General features: G+C 41.7%; 1 protein-coding gene across 1 annotated transcript in view; it reads left to right on the plus strand.

The window, feature by feature from the left end:
- Window positions 1-1,698: 1,698 nt before the first annotated feature.
- Window positions 1,699-24,162, plus strand: part of dnmbp (dynamin binding protein) — a 42,903-nt gene continuing 20,439 nt past the window's right edge. Inside the window, 6 exon segments of the mRNA XM_029456465.1 lie at window positions 1,699-2,018; window positions 13,346-13,500; window positions 14,500-14,622; window positions 16,675-17,207; window positions 17,267-18,069; window positions 18,071-18,900. Of these exon segments, the coding sequence (XP_029312325.1) occupies window positions 13,356-13,500; window positions 14,500-14,622; window positions 16,675-17,207; window positions 17,267-18,069; window positions 18,071-18,900 (2,434 nt within the window). The 5' untranslated portion in view covers window positions 1,699-2,018; window positions 13,346-13,355.

Consider the following 24,162-nt stretch of genomic DNA (forward strand, 5'->3'; position numbering starts at 1 on the left):
TTTTCCTTTTCCGTGTCAGCACTTGGAGGCAAAAGCATCTCACTGCCTCTGCTTCCTGCTATTGTTCTGCACATGCAAGATCACATATGAGGAAGCCGTCATTACTGCAGACGCAGCAAAAAAGCATGCGATGATTCACGCCGCAACACACAATTGTCACGGCTGAGAAACGGATTACCAAACGTATAATCCCTCATGCAACGACTGTGATTTTCTCTCTCTATAAAAAGGTTTTCATTGTCTTAATGATTCCAAATGAGAGAGCTGCAGTTTGAGAGGAAAGCCACAAAGCAGATTACTGGTTACACCTTCTGCTGAGTGTCAGACCATATCACCTATTTCTTTTACTTTTGTCATGCTGAGACCTTTTAACAAAAGCAAAACTGTATAACATTCAGAAAACATGAGAAATGTAGCTAATGTTACTTCTTAAAACTGCTTTGAACAGTGTTTGTCTGAATGGAGTGGACAACCCAAACATGTGCTGACCTGCACAGGAATGAGCTCAATAATAGAGGAACTGTTCATGTTGATTTTGGTTAAATCTCTGCCACAAAAAAACGTTTTTATATTTTGTCATCATACGGATTTTACATGCAATAGATGACATTATTATTGAAGATGGTTAATGTTAGAATATCGTGCTGAGCTGGTATAGAACAATGTAAACTGGGAAATCTGGTAAAAGAAAGGTAAACATCTTTTTACCTACGCCATCGATTTAAATAGTACGTTCCAACATTTTGAAGCTGACATGAAGATCAATTTGTGTATTTTTTTTATGCATCAGATGTGAGGAAGGAAGGCGATTTTAAAAAATGAATTGTGAAATTTGGCATTACAAGTAGATGCTTTATATAAATATATATTTGCTGACAGTGTAAGTCTTAGAAGATTGCTGACACGTAAGTACAATGTAGTATATTAAATTTAAAGATGTATTATGCCATTTTTAATGACAAATAGGTAAATGCTTTTTAAAATTAGTTCTATATTTGAGCAAGTTGGTCCTATAAGTTTACTGACATCATGATTAGGTGACAGTGAGTATTTTATTTATATTTATTTATATTAGATTTATTATTTATTTTAACTCCCAGGTCTGCTTTTTTTTAATATACCATTTTCCGATAATTGATGAATCAACAATGAAAATAGTCATTAGCTGCAGGTCTAGTAAAAGGATCTCTAAAGTAAAAATGACCCCTATGAAAGTAGTAATATATAATATATTAATTAACTGGCATAAGTGATTCAAGCAGCATTCAATGCTATAGCTGGTGAAGGTGGAGGTAACTTAAAAGTTATTATATTGGTTAGTTTAATCTATAATAAAGCATCATATTTTAAACACTGGCTGTGTCTGCATTTGCACAAACTAAAACAAGTACAATACTTCCCTCTGAAATGGAGTGGATATGCAAATGTTAATTGCTTGAGGAAACTACGATTAACTCAAAGTGTACTTTACTACTTGAGTAAATGCACTTACTGTACTTACTTTTACTCCTGGTTATTAGTTGGTTTGTGTTGGTTATGTTTTTTATTGATGCAATCCTGCAGTGTTTCATTTTGTTGAGCTACAGTGAAATCAGTCAGGTCCTCTTGTACTCTTGGACCCACTTTCTTTTGTTTTCAGTCAGGCACCGGCCGGGCCAGCTACGGGTCTCTTTGGAAAAAAAGTGGGTGGCGTTGTTGTATGTAGGCATGGAGAGACGCAAAGTGACTCGGCTTCTCCCGTTTCTAATGTGATGACAGCTGATTGTACCGAGACAGAGCCGGGACCACCGTGTCACTTTCCACTGTCAACATGTTTTCTTGACCTTCACGCGCAAAACAAAGCATTCATTTCCGGGAATAATGACTTCAAAGCTGTGGGAAGTGTAGCCGCTTAAAAAAAGTTGAGTCGTGGAGAAAAAGCAACTCCGCCACCACATCCCCAGACTGAAGAAGTTGGATATCTTTTTCTGACTGGATCGATCCCCACATTTTCCACTGGACGTTCAGGCACTTTATAGGTAAGAAAAGCACCGCAAAAACAAAACAAAACTGTGGCTTCTTTTACAGCATCAACTAGGAAAACGCCTATCATGGTGATGAAGGGTGAGAAGGGATTATAAATATAGGTGGATATAAATATTGGAAAGCTTTGTACTGTGATAGTCTGGGGGCTGACAGTTGTCTGGGGTGTACTTTGAGCAGGATTTATCCCTCAGTGCAGGCTCAGTGTGAATACAGAGCTGTACAGACTAATGACGTGAGCTGAATGAGTGATGGCCGTGAACACAAGTGCTGCAGACCAAATAATCCCCCCCCCCCCCGCTGTCTGTCTGTCACCTGTGGCTGCTGCTGTCAGTTGTTCCAGCATGTGAGACACACACACACACACACACACACACACACACACACACACACACACACACACACACACACACACATCTATCTAATGTTGCTGCTTTTTTCTATTCCGTCCTATTCAATCCTCTTCTGTTCTGTCCTATTCCATCCTTTTCTGGTCTAATGTCTTCTATTCTATCATGCTTTGTTCTGTTGAAATCCCTAAACCCTAATTGCAATCAGTGAGAGGTGTGTTCTGTGGCTTAAAGGATGATAAGGACCACATGAATGTCTGTTTTTCTGTTTCAATTGACAAAGTAAATACCTGACAAAGTGTTGATAGAAAACTTTACACCAAATGTATTTTACAGACGGAGAAACATACCATAGTGTGTACGGTGTGTGTCGGGTCTGTAGACTTTCAAGCTCTGACAGGAGTCTAAAGCTGAATTATGTCCGGTTTGTCACTTGAACTTGAAGTTTATTGGAACAGACTTGGAGTGTGCTGCAAAGTCTATACACAATATGGACTGTAGGACCAAACGTACGATGACAACCACATTAATGTTTTTATAGTATGACTTTTTAAACATAACTATGTACTTAAAGGCAAAGTATAGATTCTACCCATAATTATCTCAGGAGGAACCTCCCAAACACAGTGCTCACTGTCAATGGAGCAAAAGCCACTGAGTGTCATAAGTGTCTAATTCAAAAGTGCAGTTTTATCCGTCACATTAAACCAGACAGGAACGCGTTCAGAGTCCGTTAACAGGTAAAGCAATGGATTGCCTCCTTACGTCTTCTTCAGCATTTATCTCTGTACATGTTTGTATGTAGGTACAACATGGCTTTAGGCATTGGTGGTTCTATAAAGTGTGCAATCCCTAGATTCAACCTGTGCAATTATTGCTTGAATCTCCACTGCATGTCAATGTGTCATCATCCTCCATGTGTGTGTTATCATGGTCTGTTCCGCATGTTCATAAAGGAAGTAAATGTGCTGTTTCACACTGTAACCAAAGTCACCCAATAGAAAAAAGTGACGTGTAACAAAAGGATACTTGTTTGTATTTTTACTCCGCCAACACCCGTTTAGTTTCTGCTGTTCTGCTGCGGTGTCAGTGTAAGGAGTCGCAGTGCTTTGGCTCTGGCACACGCCATAAAGGATTTTCTATTTTTCCTTGCCTGCAGGGATCAAACCACCCATCTTAATTTGAAAATGAAAGAGTCTGTTACGTGTCCTGTCATGCTACCAGGACTGTGTATTTTACCTTTTCACTATCCGCCTTAATCAGGTGGCATCTTTTTCTCTTCTGGTGTCCCGCTTTTGGGTTTAGTGCCTTGTCAGGATTTTGGATGCACGTAAACATCCTACACACTGAATTATTTAGCACTTGCATCAGGGTCCTGTTTCACTACTCGGTGACAAAAGAAACTTGAGAGGTTTGTGTCCGTTTGCATGTGTTGCATGTCACAAACACTGTGCATTAGCTGTCCCCATTAAGCCAGTGAAACATGTTATTGTGCATGTTACAACGGCAACATAGAGTATCGTTGCGATGTGATAATAATCGCAACAAACCGAAGACACTCAGCTACGGCGGCAGAACTGACCGTCAAGCGGAGTGATATAGTATAGTATAATAAAGATAACTTGATGATGCATGGAGAAAAACAGGAAAATTCAAAAATGTCATTGCCAGAGAGGAGGTGTTTCTCCGATTTAGGAGAAGAAAAACATTCCTTTAGTTGCTGGCAGCACAGTGTTAGTTAGCTTAGCGGGAAAAGGCAGGAGAATTACTTTTGATTTGAATTAGATATGAAGGAGGGGGGGGGGGGGGGGTGCAGGGGTTGGTGCTGGTTTGAGCAGAGGCTGCAAAGAAAGGGATGAAGTATGAACTCTCTCATCTCATCATAAGAGGGATATTATTTAGCTGACACGTGAACTTTGCATTTTGGCTCTAAGCTTACTGAAGTTAATCATATGCTTCGGGGGTATTCGAGAGAATGGAGGAACGTGTTTGCTGGTATGTAGTTTTATTTTTAATGAGCTGAATTCACAACTTCATCTTTTCATAGTGCAGCTTCTTAAGATTGGTTGCAAGAGGAAAGACTACACAAGAGGAAAGACTACACAAGAGGAAAGACTACACAAGAGGAAAGACTACACAAGAGGAAAGACTACACAAGAGGAAAGACTACACAAGGTTGCAAGAGGAAAGACTACACAAGAGGAAAGACTACACAAGAGGAAAGACTACACAAGGTTGCAAGAGGAAAGACTACACAAGAGGAAAGACTACACAAGAGGAAAGACTACACAAGAGGAAAGACTACACAAGAGGAAAGACTACACAAGGTTGCAAGAGGAAAGACTACACAAGGTTGCAAGAGGAAAGACTACACAAGAGGAAAGACTACACAAGAGGAAAGACTACACAAGAGGAAAGACTACACAAGACTACACAAGAGGAAAGACTACACAAGACTACACAAGAGGAAAGACTACACAAGAGGAAAGACTACACAAGAGGAAAGACTACACAAGAGGAAAGACTACACAAGAGGAAAGACTACACAAGGTTGCAAGAGGAAAGACTACACAAGAGGAAAGACTACACAAGGTTGCAAGAGGAAAGACTACACAAGAGGAAAGACTAAAGACTACACAAGAGGAAAGACTACACAAGAGGAAAGACTACACAAGAGGAAAGACTAAAGACTACACAAGAGGAAAGACTACACAAGAGGAAAGACTACACAAGAGGAAAGACTACACAAGAGGAAAGACTACACAAGAAACAACTTACACAACTTACACAAGGCTCAATATTCTGCCAGTTAGCTGTTACTGTCGGGGTTAATATTGTCTGGGTGGAGGATACATGACTTGCATAAGTAGCATCATTTTGCTTTGCTAGAAATAAAAGACATAAATACCGTCCTCCTTAGGTAATGACAGTATCTGATATCCTGCAACATACATAGAGATACTTTGCAGTTGTCAGTGACTTGAGACTTGAAGCTTGACTTTGCTCTTGCTGACATCCTTTCACAATTAAAGTGTCTGGAGTATTTTGGTACCTAATAGCAGATAATCTAAAAAATGTAATAGCGAATCATATCTCTTTGGACAGCAGTTAGGAAACTAGTTCTATGGACATTAAGAAGGTTTTGTTCAGCGTTTACACCCATATAAGCTTTAATTACTGATGTACAATTGTTTCTGAAGCTGAGAACAATGCTGAGTTTGTTTCCTCACATATTTGTGGCAAGTATGTGACCGTTTGAAGATAGATTTTGCCGGCCCTGCGGTGTTTTTGTCTCTTTTGCTGGATTCATATGGATTTGGTATTACAGCCCTCTGCGTAGATTATTCCAGGCCGATCCCAGTGAGCTTCACAAAACTCATCAAAGCCAACTAGGCTTTGCCATCTTGGCAGTCTCTTTTTATAAATGTCCTCAATCCACCCTGAATTATTTGAATGTTATGGAAACAAATGTGAGAATTTATGGATTTCCCCCGAAAAGAGCGCACTTCTTTCACCCTCAATGAATCGATCATGTTTCTGCAGGCAAGGGACGGATCAGTTATGTAACCGCTCATATGCAAACTATTAGGGCTCGGCCATGTTTCAAGGGGGCGTCATATCCACGGGCACCTCTGGGGTCCTCTCAGGGAAAACCCTCTGCTGTCCAAACAGATCCCTGTATCCCTGACAACGCATGCAGTCTCAGCCCTCTGAGCTCAGACATCTGAGCTCAGAGGGCTGAGCTGTGGAAATGTTTATGCAAAAGAGAGGTTCCACCCAGTGTGCGTGTGTGTGTGTGTGTGTGTGTGTGTGTGTGTGTGTGTGTGTGTGTGTGTGTGTGTGTGTGTGTGTGTGTGTGTGTGTGTGTGTGTGTGTGTGAGAAAGCCATTAATATGCAACACGTGCATGCTTGAGACACGAATGGAGAAACAAATGTGTGAGATAAAGGAGTTTAAAAATAAGTACATTCCTGCCTGTGTGCTCTCCAAACTGCGGAGATACAGAGTGAATGAAAATGTAAAGACGAGGGCAGACTTAGAGTTATAAAAAGAGTATTTCATTTATTTTCCCAAAGACCCACCCAGGGTTTCCCCCGACATTCATGTAGCAGCAGAAACTCTCTACTGTTAGAAACGTTTCAGACAACCAGGAGAAGTATGTTTAACTAGTATAAAGAGGGCAATAGAAAGACATGTAGCTGTTTCTAAGCAAAAGTGTTTGTCCAGACAAGATGCAAACAAGACAGTAGCCTAGGGCTGTGAAAGTAAAGAGGTGTGGAAGGTAACCGCAGCCCTGACTCGGCTCATTGTTAGCCAGGGATTATTTTATAATATTATTGTATTTGGACAACCCTCCCAGTGTGCCATATGTTTCATATGTACAATCTAGATACGACATGTTTATTGGTGAGTTTTAGGGGTGTTCGGTTGGCTGATTGTGTCACCTTTTGGACCGAGCCAGGCTAGCTGTTTGCAGCCCTTGTGCTCAGCTAAACTAAGCTAAGCTAAGCTAACCGCCTGCTACCAGTAGATTCACACCTCTCTCTTTTAAATAAGGGCAAGAAACAATACTGTATTTCCAAAAATGTCAAACTATTCCTCAAATTGTATTGGCTAAACCACATTATTTTAAAGTTTTTAAAGAATAATTTGGTGAGAAAAATGTTATCATAAGTGATATGTATGATGGAAACAAGAGATTAAATAAGTAAAAGATAACTGATCCCCTTTCACTGAACTTAATTGATTCAGAGCTACGCCAAATTATGTGTGAGGAATAATTTCAATGCATTTTTTACACAAATAACAATATTGGTTTGATGCGTTCACAAACTGATACATGCTCCTAACCACAGCATTTTAAAATAATGCTCTGCTGTTATTTTTAATAAGAGGAACAGTCCTTCCTGGCTCTTAATGTGAGCAATTCAAATTGATGGTGGCCTTGTGTTTGAAATGCAGAGCTGGCACGTTGGTGTACAGTACTGTACGTCTGCAAGCTTTCTCAACAATTCTCTGTGTATGTGTTTACTGTTTGCATGTTTGAGGGAAGCGGGACAGCTTTGCCAAATATTTCAACTGTGTTTGGCATCTTTAGGCATTGGACTCGCCAGATGTGTTCTTTTCATCCAGCTGGCTGAGGCCACGTAGTGCTGCCTCATCTGCTTGAAATGCACTTTGAGGCCAGACTGCTCTCTTCACTCTCCTGCGTTTAACTTGTTGTTTAGAGCAATAACATTAGAGCACAATGTGGTACCATTTTTTAAATATATATATATATATATATATATATTACTTTTTAGATTTTATAAGATTAATTGTCTTTAGAAGAGGAGATGAACTGCAGGAACTGGGAGTTTGGCTGGCATGCAAAACAAGAAAGGCCTCCGGGCACCCAGAAAATGACATGGTATGTGGAGCTGAAACAATTATTGCTTTAGTTTTTGATAAACTATTCACAATTTTTGAAAAAGAAAGCCCAACTGCTTCTAGTTTTAGCTTCTTAATTGTATGATTTGTCACTTTCTCTGTCTCATGTGACGGTAAGCTGAATATCTCTGGGTTGTAAACTGTTGGTCAGACGTAACCTTGAGCTTTAAAACGTTTTTATGACTGACATTATACAAACCAAACATATAATCAAAACTGAAAGTTCAGCCCTTGTGTGGATTAGACCACCGAGCCAGCAGAATCGTTTTATAAGGGTCCATGTGTGTGATACTGTTTGACAAATTATTAGACCATAACGTCTGACATTTAATTATTACTGCTGTGGTTCATTACAAAACATTGGTTATATCGTTACAGGGCACATGACTTGTGTTGACAACTGTCAGCCATACAGAGCCCCCCCCCCCCCATCACATGTGCTGAAAGACTAGACGGTCAAAGGAGAAAGCAACAGATGTCCCACAGTTTTTAATATCCAGAACCGTCCGCTGGCCGGTCACCTGTTTTAGTTGTTTTCGAGGTGAATGTGTTTTTTGTGGCCTCAGCATTCTGGATGGGAGGACTACAGTGCTGCACCGTAAACAATCAGTATCAAAAGACATCAGCTGTCATCCAGCCCACTCCAGAGGCTTCTGCCAGCCTCTGTGTGTGTGTGTGTGTGTGTGTGTCTGTGTGTGTGTGTGTGTGTATGTCTGTGCATCCACGCACTGGCGCGTGCCACTCCAGTATATCTGAATAGGATGAATGGCACATTGGTCGTGCATCAGTGTGAGCCTCGTCCTGGCAGGCAGACAGATAATGAGGCAGCAGCTTCATTGTTGGCATCAGATGACCCTGTTCAATAAAAGGTACAGACAGTCAGCAGATCCCACTTCCTCCACTCTGTACTCACACTAACACTGTGTTTCAGCACCCACCCTGCTGTACCTCCTGGAGATAAAGAGAAGACGCCTCGCAGCAAAGGGTTAGGTGGACCAGTTAGGACACTTATACAGTTATAATAATGTTCAGTATGTAGTGCTGACAGATTTGATGAAAGGGTAACTTTATCCTTACTGATACTGCATTGCGATTGAAATGACAAGTATCTTCTATAAATTAAATTACAGGTGTGTCTACATAGTTTTCATGCCCTATCTCGCAATTTTAGCAAAAGTAATTTGTGCATCAGCCGTTCTTCTTTGGCCAAAGCTCCACAGTTTCATAAAAATCTGGCCAGTAGTGTTTCCGTATTCCTGCTGACAAACAAACGGAAAACACAACCTCCTTGGCGGAGGCAATGAAGATGATTACAAATGAATACAAAAAATAAATGTCAATTTATCTCACATTTATTAAGATATTACATTAGTGGTACAAAACCATTTTGGCCGAGCTTAAGTAGAACAGATCCTGGTAAAAAGACTTTTCTTGTTCCTGTTCTCTGTAGTTGTTTCGCCAAGTCGCATAATTAAACGTTAATTAACAACAGCTGAGTAAATCATTATATCCTGCTGTCTCATGCTACAGCTTTTGAAGGCACTGTTAATGACATAAGTTACAAAGGAAATTGTGGCTCTTGTGCGATTGAAAATTGCACTCCGATTTTATAGACATGGTTAATTGTTCATTCCCCAACGAACCCATTGGTCTAGTAAGACTGTGATGTCTACCTCCTCAGACTAGCTTTAAAACATAATTAGATGTTACATTAATTGGAGTGAAAGGACAGATGTTTCCTTTCTCACTACTCCTCATGTAAAAATGCTAACAATCTACAGCAGACTTTCCATCACATGCTTATCTCTGTTTGAATTGCATCAAATTCTGATGAGTTGTCGGGAAACACACACAAATGCACAGGTACTAGTTTAGTAAAGGCTGATGATGGGTCCAGGGCCATGTCTGAGGTCAGACAGCTGGTGCTTTGTCCCCCTGTCAGCTGTGGTGTGAGTGTGAGTGTGTGTGTGTGTGTGTGTGTGTGTGAGTGTGTGTGTGTCAACTGTTGATTTAGCTGTCTGTCGTAATCCTGTTACTTTCTCCAGGATGGTGCCAAGTGGCTCACACTAGTCCCAGTCACACTGTCCCATTCACCCTCTCTCCTTAAAAGAACCGTTTTACTACCCTCTCTTCTTGGATTATGTCCTCCGGAGCGGCTGTCCACTCTTAGTCGACTGGTTGGTCGTTTTTTAAACTCTCATTCTTCCCTGGTGAACACCATATGATGCGATGTATAACACGTATATACGATGCAGAATGCCATCTTGTTTTTTTCCAAAATCGTTTTCTCTGTTGCCGGGATACTCTGTCGCGGTCAGAGTCCCATCGCTTATCAAGACCTCGTAAATCGTAATAGAGACACACCTGTTTAAATCATGTAGTGAGGGACTGTTCAGTGTGTGAAATACCCTTTGTACCTTTCCAAGACGTGCCCTGCAGTGGTGGGTAAAGCAGTTCACGATGATTCATGATGACTTCCATTAATGGGAGGACAGTCATCTGGTACACACTCACTGGTACACTACCAGCGTGGTTGAAACATTTCCTCCAGTCTTGCCTGCTACTCCTGACGTGATCCTGTTTTTCCCCTCTCTCTCTCTCTTGGTCCTCAGCTGGTGCTGTTGTGAGTCAGAATGAGCCACTGGCACACTGAAACATGTACTGTACAGCACGAAGAGGCTTATGCACAAACTTGTTTGTAATATGAAACTGGTGTAGGTGTACAGGAACAGCATAATAAGGGAGTATGTACCGGCAAGATGATCCCTAAATAATGCTCGCTGCTACCTAATTTAATGTGTGCAGTGTAAATGTTGAATTGGCCTACAATGAGTAAAATGAACAAGCTTTAGCTGGATAGAAGTTGAAACGTATCACATCTTGTCCTTAGTTAAGTTGGCCGTGACACGTCTGAAGTAGAACTGGCCTTTTTATAGTGATGTTCTTATACATCACATTGAATCTTAACGTTGTATTATGCCTATCCTAAAGGCAGCAGCGCAGCTAAATGACACATCTCGACGCTAAGCATGTAGCAACAGTCATTCCCAAAATAAAATGGCATTACATTAACAAATTACAATATTAATTACTTGTACAATATAAAAAGAGCAGCTCTGTGAGGTTGTTTAGTGTCATGCTTTGAGCTAAATGCTAATGTCTGCTATGCTAACATGCTGATGATCACATCTTAGTTTAGTGTGTAGTATCCATTCATGTTCTCACTCATCTTCTATTAGCAAGCCATGCAATTTGATTTAAGGGAACTAGATGGATTTAGCTTAATTTAACACGGCCGTACTGTGTAAACTCTTAATTGAAGCATGTTCACCTACTGTAGGGGGCCACACAGAATCACTGGAAGATCAGGCAGCTTGTGTCGTCATCTGCCAGAGCAGGGTGTAAAAGTCAGCGAGCACAGGGGCCACCGACAGAACCATAAATAACACTAAGGAGCTTGTCTGGCTGGATGCAGATCTGAGGATTAAGTTGAAGAAAGCTTCGGCAGCCCAGTGGCCGTCTGCAGTCGGGTGTGGGAAGAGGTTTCCTGGGTGTTGGTCGTGAGCTCAGCTGTGGCGGCAGGCTGAAGGATAAGATGCATAGTGGTGGAAATCTACATATGGGTTTCACATACGGTAAAAGAGATGTGTTCTCACGACACACAGAAGGACAAATACAGACGCCCGATGAAATATTCCTTACAACATATTCAACCTGTTCAGTCAAAAGCAGCATACTGTTTTGTTGCGTGTTGGTTAGAGATGAGTTGGTCACGTTGCCCCAAGACGCACTTCTCTATTTTCGTAGCTGTAACAACTTGAAGTTGTCGTGGTTTGTTTCTGCCACAAATGCCTCTATCTATGTACGTATGGTGCGACTTTCTGTGCCGCTCATTTCAATTCACGACACGAAATCTCCCGGCGGAGCCTTTCCTCAGCATACAAGGTTATTATTATCAAACCTCTTTAACGTCACAACTTCAGAGCGCTCTCTCGGAGAGAGATGAGTTCTCTTCATTAACTTCTAACTGGCCAAACACGCGAGTTCGGGCATTCATCTTTCTAAAAGTTGTATCTGTGTGCAGGTTTCATAACGTTTCACAACAGATAAGGCTGTGTGTCATTATCACTCCCATTCATGGAATCCATTCCTCAAAGATGGTTGCTCTGTGATTCGCCTGTGTGCATGTTGGGACGTGTTCAGTTTGCTCTGATGTCTGACAGGCAGCTATTGTTTCATTCAACTAAGGGTAAGCAGAAAGATGAGTCACAGTATACCTCTTGTTCGCCCTGCTCTACCCATCACATTTTATTCTTTAATAAAGAATGAATGGCTTCTGTGCCATTATATAAATGCACACACAGCTTGTTTGTGCTCATTACCTGCCGTGTTTTGCACACCTCCTTTTGACTTGCATTGGTTAATGCCTTGGCTTGGGTTTCACTGTGGCTTTAACACTACGTGGTGTTGAGTTCACAACCTGCTTCACTGAACTGTGAGCACCAACTGCTTTTGTTAAGCAAAACATTACTGCTTAACCTTCAACGAGAGACCCAAAACACACACACACACACACACACTCGCACATTCAGTTAACGCCGGTCATCTGCCCCCCTCCCGCTCTATCTACCGCCGCAGACACATACGAGATAACCTGAGCCGCGTCTCCCCCCAGAGACGGTGGCAGTGAACTGGACTAGAGTCCGGCTCCTCTCCCTCCTCGCCTCCATCAGCATGACAGAGGCTTCATTGATGGTGGCAAACTACAGCCCTCTTCTCTCATTTCCCGTCCCTTTCAGCGAGTCCATCCCCACCTGTGGTTAGTCTGTCTCCAGATAATGATACACAAGGGCCGGTAGAACACGCATTAAATGCATTTTTATTTATTTTTTGTGTGTCTTTGAAGTAAAGTCAGCAATTTAGAATACATTTTTAATAATTAGTGTTGTGTGACCAAAAGGGATGAATGCAGTTGGTTTAGCTTGTAAGGGGATTTAAACACGGTTGGAGAAGCTGGATTGTCATCTTTAAAAGAAAAGCACTGTACTGCAGGAAACGCCTTTTTAAATGAAGTTATTCAATTTGAAAATAAAGCTGCGGTCAGTAGCCGTCTGGGTATTATTTATTTATGTGGTGCATTCATTTCACTAAACCAACCAGCAGGTGGGGAAATAAGAGAGACGAGTGAGTAAAGGAGAAGAAATAAGACTCGTGCTTCAACATAAGAACAGATTATAAGATGATTAATAAGAATTCATACTTTTTATTGCGTCGTGCAAAACAAGCAAGGCGGAATGTCAAAACAGTAGCTTATATTGTGACTGGAAAGTGTATACTGAATGTTAATGTGAGAGGCACAAAGGTCATACGATGAGATAACATAGAAGTAAGTAAGTATTATTGCATCTGCCAGTCGCCCAGATTACACAGAGCTGTAGTCACTGTTTGTTGTTTCTGTGTGATGATGTTTTTTCTTCCTCATGCATTTTAAATTTAACACAATGTGTGAATTATGTCTCAATCTCTCTTTTTGTGCCTCTACAGGTTATGAGTAATGGAAGCCGGATCGGTGGTGCGTGCCGTGTTTGAGTTTCTCCCCAGCGTCTCCGAGGAGCTGCCGCTCTTCACCGGTGATGTCATCGAGGTGCTCAGTGTCGTAGATGAGTTCTGGTTGCTTGGTAACAAAGATGGCGTCACAGGTAAGGCGTCAGGGGGTCATTATTACCGTAAATAACCCTTTCTGGACTTTGTTTACCACAAAGATCTTTATCCATAGAAAACTATATGATTATAGACACATGGGAAACTGCACGTGACTTATCGGTCTTTCATTTTGGCGTTGGAATGTACATGTCACATGACTGGTCGCTTGTAGAGTGAGGGGACAGGGTTTGAGGGATGCAGGGGGAGAATAATCAATTAAAAGTACTCTGAAAAGTGAGGAATTAAGTATTGCAGATCTCCCTTTCTTAAATAAGTTCTTACTTGACGTTCAATTGTACATTTTGCAGTAGAAAACGGTGAAAGATCCCAATGCATTCTGGGCAAGATGAGAAGTGTGCATCATTGTTTCCTCGCTCGCTCTCTGCTTTATTAAAGGTTTTGCTCCCAGAAATCTTTCTTTTTCCAAGAGTCGAACGTCACATAAGATAGAAAAGGGGATTCCCTCAGAGGGGAAGTGCAGATGGGAAGTCAGTGTGGGCCTGCTGAACCGCTCCTGGACAACACAGATGATATTAATACGTTTGGTATAAGTTTATTGAATCCAGCTGTTCTTGATCTGTTGCAAAACTCCCACAAAGAGAACACTATATAACCTGTAATACATTTCTTTCTAATACGAGTTGAGATCTTTAGCACAAAGCAGTACCTGAATGGGTCCTGGTATTGCAAGTAGTACACAGATACATATTTTACTACAGTAAAACAGCATTATTAGTCATACTTCTAGGATATTGTGTTCATCTTAACATTATGGGATTGTTACCCTCTGCTGATACTATCTGCAAAAGATGAAATGAGGATGAAGACACTACGACCAGATAACAATGTATACGTCTGTGAGTTACCACATCTGAATATTAGACTCTGAATTCAGGAAGTTACAGTTGTGTCCTTGTCCTGAGGAAACGGAAGTATCAGGCACGTGTAGGAGATGTTTCTCATTGTGTTTCCCCCCCCCCCCCCCCCGTCTTCAGGTCAGTTTCCCAGCACCTTTGTGGAAGAGATTACCATCCCCAGCAGCAAGCCTGGAGACAGACTCTATGTGTGCATCAATGACTTCAGCTCAGCAGAGCAGGGAAACCTGTCCCTGAAAAGAGGTACGGACTGCATGCACTCTTTGAGAATAAAGATGGAAGTATGACTCGCTCCTCGTCTTAATGACGCCTCAGAGCACACACAGGCTTTGTTATCTGTTATTTGTAAGTAGGTTTTTTTGTTCAGCATACTAGATGTAACACAAGTGTGTTTTAAATAGTCCTACTGTTTGACTCTAACGGGCCATGTTTTCTCACTTAGCTTAACGCTACTTGTTGATGTCGCTGCGTTCAGGTAAATTGTTTGTGTTGTGTTGTGTTGTAACTTTGTCTCCACTGCCACATGTTTTTTGTCCACCATTCAATTTTTAGTAGTACCACGTGTTATGCTAATTACTGTACTACAAAATGAGCAACTCTGGTTACGTAATTGTAATTCCACACAAAGTCCTGATTGCGTGGATCATAGCAAATGTAGAATTTCAAGCTTAAGAAAATGTTAATGGTATTTACATGGTCAAAGTCAAAGGGTCAAACCTGAGACGTCACTCTGTCTGGTGGAGCTTCTCTAGAAGATTCCTCAGGGAAGAAGGTAAAGGTCACTTTGTGCACCCACAGGGAAGACAAAGTACCCCTACACACATTCACAGTCAGCTACAGGCCCAGGTTGAAACATGAAGACCTCTCTTTGTGGTTAGAGATATTTATTATGATAAAACCTTGGTGGATTTCCCAGTTACAGCACCACATAATGACACAATAAATACACAACATACAGAGTCTCGTTCCAGAAATGCCCACTAGATGTCCCCAGATGCCAAACTAAAACCTACATAGACTGTCTTAAACTTGACTTTCACATTTCTGAATGATCTCCTACGATTACAATGTTTTTTCTGATTTTTCCTTCAACCACAACCTGATGTTTGCTCAGATCCTTTACATCGGTAAAACTTTTCATCTTTTCATGTCATTAGAAGCTCCAGTAGTAGTCGTAGTCACAGTAGTAGTGGAAGTATTGAGAATTGTTTAGTTTACAACTTTGCTCTTTAAAAAGTCAAATAAACAATTCATTCAATGTCTTTTTATTATATATGCATATTATTATTTTATTTTTATTTCACCTATGACCAAATGTACTCAACAACAATATTCCAGTATATCTTTGTACTGTCCATACATAACTGTCCGTTTCCGGAGCATAGGAAACACAGGAAACCGTCTTTACTGGCCACGTGAGAGTTGAAATGTTCATTTCCAGTAGGGTTTTCCACGGTCCCTCTTGGCTGCGTTCCAGTTTGGGTCCCAGACACAATGGGAGGTGGAGCCGCAGGTCTTTGGAATGTGACCCCCCTGACTTCTGGCTAACATTCTTATAATCCCTGATTTTCCTGATATGTATTAGCAGCAGTGTTATTAGGAATGCAATAATAAAGGTAACCTGACATGACCAGAGCTACCTGGATGCAGACAAGAATTTGGACAAAAATGTCTAAAATACCCGGCACTTCATTGCAGCTCTTCTAATTTCTTTAACTCCAAGTCAAGTCAGTTCGATTTAATCAGGTATTTGTCTCCAGAAGTGCAAAGAATGTGGGAAGAAAAGGATACAAATCATCTATCAAGCTCTCTGCCAGGCACGCCTGTCGGCCGCCTCACAAGCAGCAACTATAGACTTGTTCTTTGTTTAAGTAAATGGTTAATTGGTTGAATTAGAGAATCAGAGGGATATAGTTAGTTTATCCTTTTTTGTTATTGTTTGTTTTCTTCTTAAATAGAGGGGAGGTCCGTCACATTTCCTTTTTTTTTTTAATCTGGGTATTTTGCAGACTTATGTGTATGCAAATAAAAAAAACGATATACTTATACTGAATATTATTAATATTGAGCAACCATCAGGACAGCATCTCCCTCAGAGCTTACAACTCCCCTAAAATTACGAATTAAATGTATTTAAAACAATAATATAACATCTGAGAAGAATAACTGGTGGAACTTAGCAATTTTAGAAACTTATTTTAGCATTTACCTATAACTTAAAACATTTTCCTTTGACATGATTCACGTCGGTAAAATTAATGTTTCAGTGATTCCCTTTATCCCATTTCTCTGTAGGTGATGTGGTTGTTGGAGAGGCGGGAGGGTCCATGAACCTCGGAGATACCTGGCAGCGTGGTTGTAATGCCTGGGGCCTCCGTGGTCTTTTCCCCACATCATGTGTGAAGGAGCTGACCCTCTCTGGCCGCTCCAGGCAGCTGTCTGAGCGCTCAGCTCAGGCCCAGGCTTCAGAGCTCCCACCTTATGCCCTGGGCCAGGCCCGGGCACTCATGAGCCTCCATGCGCAGCTCAATGAGGAGCTGGACTTCCGCGAGGGGGACTTGATCATCATCACCGGCCTGCCTGAGCCGGGCTGGTTCCAGGGGGAGCTTAATGGCCGCAGGGGCATCTTTCCAGAGGGGTTTGTGGAGCTCGAGGGATCCCTCCGATCTCCTCAGCAGCCCGAGGACTGCCAGTATTTGAACAATCATTCTGAACAATTTAGCTACGAGGACCCTTACGATGCAGGAGAGGGGACAGAGGAGGAAGGTGTAGAAGAAGGAGAGGTGTTTATGAGAGAGGAAGAGGAGCAGAAGGAGGCTGTAGTAGAAGTAGTAGAAGAGGAGGAGGAGGAGAAGAGAGGAGGAGGAGGAGGAGGAGGAGGAGAGAGGAGGAGGAGGGTGGTGTCTATGTAGTGGCACTGTATGAGTTTCGGGCCATAGACCAAGGCGAGTTGGACTTTGATATGGGGGATCGTATACGTCTTATAAGCACTTTGGAAGATGGTTGGCTGATGGGGGAGCTGCGAGGACGACATGGTATTTTTCCTCATCGTTTTGTCAAAATAGAGGACGACGGGCAGAATACGGCAGAGGAAACAAATGTTGTTGAACCGTCTGAGTCGGAGAATGATCCTCAATGGACGACATATGAGGATCATACAGTGTGGGACCTGGACTACTTTGAGAGGACTGAAGAGCAGAGGTGGCAAAGTGAAAACAAAAGCACCAGAGCTCAAACTAACAACAGAGGAGGGAGAGATGGGGGTAGCAGGCCTGACTCTCAGCCACGTAGACCTGTCGCCCCAGCACAGCGAGGGCCCGAGAGACCAAAATCCATTCCCCCAGCTAGGCCCAGACTCCCGTCTCGGCCTAGCCTGCCTGCACGTAGCCACAGGCATCATAGCCCATCTTCTGGCTCAAATCGGTCTAGCTATACTAATGGTAACACTCGATCCTTACAGCCCAAACTAACTCATAGCCTAACCCTCCCGAGCACTCATTCTGGTTGGTCTAAAAACGGCAGATACAACCAGAGGCAACCAAAAGATGGCGCCACCACCAGTAACAAAAGTGGTGGTCTTGGCCAGGCGTTATTTAACCTGGCTGAGAGCCATAGGCAGAAGAAGCTAACTCGCCACGCTAGTGTCAGTGATGCTGATATGATGATGGGTAACGCTGAGACACGGCCAACGTTCCCAGCAGCGTGGCTCCAATGGTGTAATGCCAACATCCATTACCTTAGATGCCCTGGTAACCTCAGCCGGTGACTTGGAGACCAAGTTATCCCAGCAGCTTTTTGAATTCGAGAAAAGCTTGACTTCCTCTTATAGCGATACGAACGTGAGCTCTGGTGCTCCCATTGACGCGTCTTCTGTAGGTGACCTGAGCCAGCAATCCCGTATCTTGCGCCACTTTTCTATTATGGACTACAGCGATGAAAGTGATATCATGCGAGGCACCTCACATTCACCAGTGTCCCATCTTTTACAGTCGAACTCTGCCTCGTCCTCACTAGAGAGGCGTAGGACCCTTCGCCCTCCACCTCCCCGTCCTAGAGTCCTTCGTCCCCCAGCCCCACCTGCATACAGACCAGCCCGCCCTGCTCCACGTCCCCCTCCTCGTTGCCCAGGACAAAATACTGCTCCTCCAAATATCTTCTACGCCCCTGAGGATCCAGCGACAAACCTGCTGGACCAAATAGCAGAAGGGCAGGCTGAGTTCGGTGACCTTGCAGCCGCCCAGGAAGAAGAAATCCAGTGCCAGCTGGAAGCCGAGAACGAGCTGGAGAGAGAGATGGAGTTGGAGAGTCAGAGACAGAGGGAAGAGGAGGAGAAGTACCAGCTGCTGCTACGGCTTCAAGAGGTGGAGCACGACATGGAGGCGTATGCACACACAGCGGAAGAACTCAGGACCATGTTGGAGGAAGAGGAGGATGAGACAGCCCGCATGCAAGCCATGGAGAATCTGGAGTTCTGCAACTACACGCTGGAGACACTGGCCCTGGAGCAGCAACAGCTACAAGGTAAGACTGTTGGGCAGTGGAGTTGGAGGAGTATGTTTGCACATCCTCAGCTCAAGATGATGATGTGATTTAGGGCTTTAAACCCCTACGCCGGTCGGAGATTGGAAGTTTTAGAGTAATAAAGTCGATTTAATATCTTCGGGTTTTGAACTGTTTGTCCGACAGGACATTTCAAGACATCACTTTGAACTCATGAGCACATTTGTCACAAATGTTTCAATTAATTGAGAAATAAATGTGCAGACCAATCAACATAAGTAATCGTTAGTTGCCAACATTTTATTGTCATTTCATGTCACTTTGTTAATCACAAGTCGCCAATTTTCTCATATTTTCTTATATATATATATATATATATATATATATATATCTATCTATACATTTTTTAGAATAATTTTTAAACGGCATCAAACTGTTTTGTATGTATTGATGTCAACAAAGTTATATCCTATGCTCGGATCTCTGTGTGTAAAATTTGACAAACTTATATATTATAAGTTATATTTGTCGCTCAAACTACGGACTTTAACCAACTGAGAAAAAAACATCCGAAAGTGAGCAGACAAGCAGAATCAAAGATGCCGTCCACGTCCTATAATGTAAATGTTGTCTTTAGGAAGTCAGTTAGCTACTGTGGCCAAAAGGGTTAGTTGGGAACTTGGAAAAGAGAAGACAAATAAAGAATTTATTTTACTTGATGTCATAGGTCAATTCTGAGGCCTTGTTGCCTGCAGCGTAGTAATACACAGTCACTGAAGACAAAATGTAATATAGCAGGAATCTAAAAATGAGCCATCAGTGCTTACCAGATTTCCTTTTTTACTCATACACACACACACACACACACACACACACACGCACACACACATACACGGACACTTATTTAAATTCCATTGTAAACTATGCAAACAAGATTACTGTCCACAATGATCAGCAGAAGGAGGATTGTGTATTTAAATTCAGGGCTGTCATAAGTGTGTGTGTGTGTGTGTGTGTGTGTGTGTGTGTGTGTGTGTGTGTGTGTGTGTGTGTGTGTGTGTGTGTGTGTGTGTGTGTGTGTGTGTGTGTGTGTGTGTGTGTGTGTGTGTGTGTGTGTGTGTGTGTGTGTGGAAGTCTCAGCATATTGTTGCAGGGTTTATTTAGGTAGAGAAATGAGTTTGTGAATTTGAGGTAAGCGCTGTCAGGTGCTGTTTGAGTTTTATTAAGTATATAGTGTTAATGGCTTAAACAACAATAGTCGTAGAGCCACCAACACTAATTGGCTCATATTTGTTTTGCCCTCTTGTTCTATCTGGGTGCTCAGTTCTGTCTCTGGCAGCCCAACACTATTTCACATAGGTACGAGGTGCATTCCTGCACATATTGAGAGGGGAAGCAGTGCACGTGGGCCTCTGTCTCGTTTTCCACTCTCTCTTTCTTTTAGTCCCTCTGTCTCGATCCAAATGTTGTACCTCCTTCACCTTCCTCACAGTTTCCTCACTCTGCACCTTTCATCCTTTTCTTCCATCATCTGTTCTGGAGCGAAGAGAGGGAATACATTGGGCGTGGTTTTTGGGATTTTTGCAGTAGTGGGGACAGACGGAGCATGGCCCACTTTGGAGCAGCGATCCAAAGTGTGGTTGTGGCGAGCGGTAACGTGGCCCGTGGCACACTTCTCCACACTGTTTGGACCCGCTCGGGAGGCCAAGTCCAACAGAGTGGCAGGTAGGCTTGAACTTGAGTGTAGACCGAGCATTGCTGCTGTTTTTCAACATGACTTTTAGTCAAAGCCACAGCTGCAGTTCTCTACTCACTGGTGGAGTTACCTAGTAATTGGGGGTTTTTAGTGCCTTGCTCAAGGGCACGGACAGCAGCTGTTGCGAGTTTCAAATGGACTTTAACTGTATGGATTCAAAGCAGGGTTGAAATATGAGTTGTAAACATTTTTAATTGCTGGTTAGGTACATGACGTGTTGTTAATTATTAAAAGCGTGGTAATAAAATAAAGTAAAATTCCCTTAACTTGTTATAAGGATATGTTGTTAACCTTCAGTGACTTTGCCATGCACTTTGTACCATGGTTGCTATCACTTCAACGTCACTGCGTTATCTAGCTCTGCTCTGATTGGTCCAGTCTGTGAGTTGCTTGGTTTGCTTTGTGATGTCAATTTGTTTGACAATTTCTGTTAAATAGATATTTAATTAAATTGGAGTACCATGTGCCTTTTGTATCCTCTGGATGTATTGGGACAATGTGGGCAATGTTGCAAATCAATGAGCAGGAATTCATATTGGCAACTTTGGTTTCTTACATTATTATGTCACCACTGTAATATATTTTCTTAATATTTAAGGTATTTGATTTGCTGGATTAATTAGTCCTGTGTAGTTATTTTATCAACTGTTGCTCAATTATTTTTCTATTCTTTGATATTGTTCCTGGACAGCAGAGCTCATTATTTCTCACTGTTACACACACACACACACACACACACACACACACACACACACACAAATGTCCTCATTCATTCAGAAGCTTTCAGTCGAATCACTGCCAATAAAGAAAGTTTAATTGTAATGTTAATGTATCTCATCAAAAACTGATTGTCAGACTTGGTCACAGTCGAGGCTATTGTTCAACCACTCTAAACTCATCTTGCTAAGGTAATCTGATTACTACCGGATGTTTCCAGCCTATTTTAATTTAATACTTTTCCTCTAATCGTGTTTATCATTATACCAGTGCACTTATAATCAGTAAATCATGTGTTTGTTTCTATATTTGTTGCATTCAAATCTCTCATATCCTGTTAGATTTGATCAATCACTCTCCAATGTTTTTCAATGGATGATCTTCATGTTGTGAATGACAGGTATCAGTCTGAGGGCAGGAACTCATCTCAATGTGCCTCTAAAGGTCATGCAACCACATTGTAGCCATTCACTCATCCCACTGCAGGAATTCCAACACCCTCCTTTCACAGGAGTAAAATCAAATATTCATTTTGTGTGTTTCCTTTGATATTTACCAGGTTGTTAGATGTGGAAATGGACTAAGATAGTGACTTGATTTGTAAGAGTTCAGCCACTCACTCCCAGTGCAGAATGTTTGATGGTGATTATCCACACATTACTCGGACACAAAAGCTTTTAGTAAGATTTGTTTAAAGGATATTATGTTTGCCTTCGTTTTTTCCATTTTAACATTTAGCTCACAGGAAGGTGTGTACACATCGAGTATAGTGCAAAGAAATGTGTTTGTCATCCTACAGCTATGCGTCCACACACACACACGCACACACACACTCACCAAGGAGTGAGTGTTATTCCATGCTTTTGCAGGGTGTGTTCCTGAGTGTGACGTTTAAAAGACAATGGCAGGTTATTGTTACAAGGCAGGGAGTCATTTCAACATTGAGCTCTGCCTGCACTTCGCTGTGCAAAGGCCAGTTGAAAGTCCTCGTAGCATCTGAAAAAGGGTGTGATACTACAGCTCAAAACAGAAAGTATCACTCATGCTTACAGAGTTTTATGGGATAGCTTTTAATTTGAGTATTTATAGTAGGAACACAAACTGAGCCACCGTCTGACACAAATCTTTGCATGTAATCTTGCTATTCAGTCTTTTCCTCACACACCAGTGCAGGTTTTCTGGCCATCTCTTTGTGTTTCCTAATTTTGTTGTTTAAGCTCTTTGACCTTGAGCCTCCTTTTTAATTCTTAAAACCCCACAATTAGTACACCTCTATCAGCCTCCATGACACCACAGCCTGGTCTATTTAACACTGTTTTGAGGATCTGTTGCAGTTTCAGGTTTCCCTCAGTCAGCCGTACAAACTGGGAGACTTTTAGGTTGCAGACAGTCTGATATATATATATAACCTTTTTTCCTGGACATCACACCACTTTTTCTAGATGTGCTGAAGTCCGATCAAGCCCTCGACAGCTTCATGTACATATGATTACACAGCCATGGAGAGGAATGTCGTATTTGACATTCCTATAGTTGACACACGTACCTGGACACACAGTTTCGGTTGTGTTCTGCTACTGAAAGCTGAGATGTTGAACACTGATAATTAAGCATAAGAAGAGAACAATGTCTAAGTAAGATTTCTATACTCGGCCTTACCTTCCGAAACTGTGTGTCTGTGTTGAATATGAGTTTTGGCTTTTGCACTGCGAATGTGTTCATCTTCACACAATAATAACACAATTCCATTATTTACTTTACAAATTTCACTGGAATCAAGAGAGATTACTTTTTTTTTCATTTATTTTGTAGTAAACAAGATACGATAAGGGTCCAAGATACAATCATCCAATAAGAGGGCATTTTGTAGAGTATACATTTTTTTTGAAGGCTTTTATTTGAGTTAAATTTGCTTAGTTTTGACTTATTCTGTAATATGATGTTGGTAAAGCATTTTCTTCGAGTTTTATTGCCTAGCGTGTTTCTGATTTCCTAGTTGTCTGTTTTTTTTTCCTACTCTAAATATTGTATTTCCTTTTTTCCTACTCTAAATATTGTATTTCCTGTTTTGTGAGAAGGTTTATTTAGGCTGGGCTAAATTAAGTCCAACCGGGAATTGAATTTTACTCAGACTATAAATGCTGAGTGAAAATAACTTTGGTATTCAGAGAACAAACAAGTTCCAGCTTCTAATTACATTTAAGATTCTTTGAAACTGACACTATCCCACATGTGTGTGTCTGTGTATATCACATGCACTTGAGTGTATGCAAGTCCTTTTAACCTGTCCTTTTAGAGCCTGCCTCTTTCATGGAGCGTTAAGGAGGGGGAGGGATATATTATACTCCAGCTTTATGAATAGGCCTGAGTTTTTTCTCACACTAAAAGATCGTGTCTCTTCTGAGAGTGAGGACAGTCTCCAACAATAGTTCATTGTACACACCAGCAGCTATTCAGCTACCTATTCAGCTAATCAGGCGGTGTACTCTCAAAATAATAACTATCCTTAACTTAGGTTTCTCCCTTTCACTTGTTTTCTACTTCGCACTCCTCTTTTAAGCATTACTCCAAAAGAAAACTTGTTTCAAACTAAATCACTTGGAGGTCTTCCTGGGTAAATGTTTGCTCCTTCCTGAAATGTAGGGCAAAGTCGAACTGACAGACTGAGGTCATATGTTTTTTTCTCTGTTTCAGTTTACCCACAAATATCATGGTCTTTTGCTCATTGTGAAAAGATAGAAGTTAGAGCTGGTTGTAAACACAGAGAGGAATGATTTCTTTTGTCACCACGGGCTGCATGCATGACTGGT

The sequence above is a fragment of the Cottoperca gobio genome, chromosome 19 (genome assembly GCF_900634415.1).
Source record: "Cottoperca gobio chromosome 19, fCotGob3.1, whole genome shotgun sequence".
NCBI classification, from domain to species: Eukaryota; Metazoa; Chordata; class Actinopteri; order Perciformes; family Bovichtidae; genus Cottoperca; species Cottoperca gobio.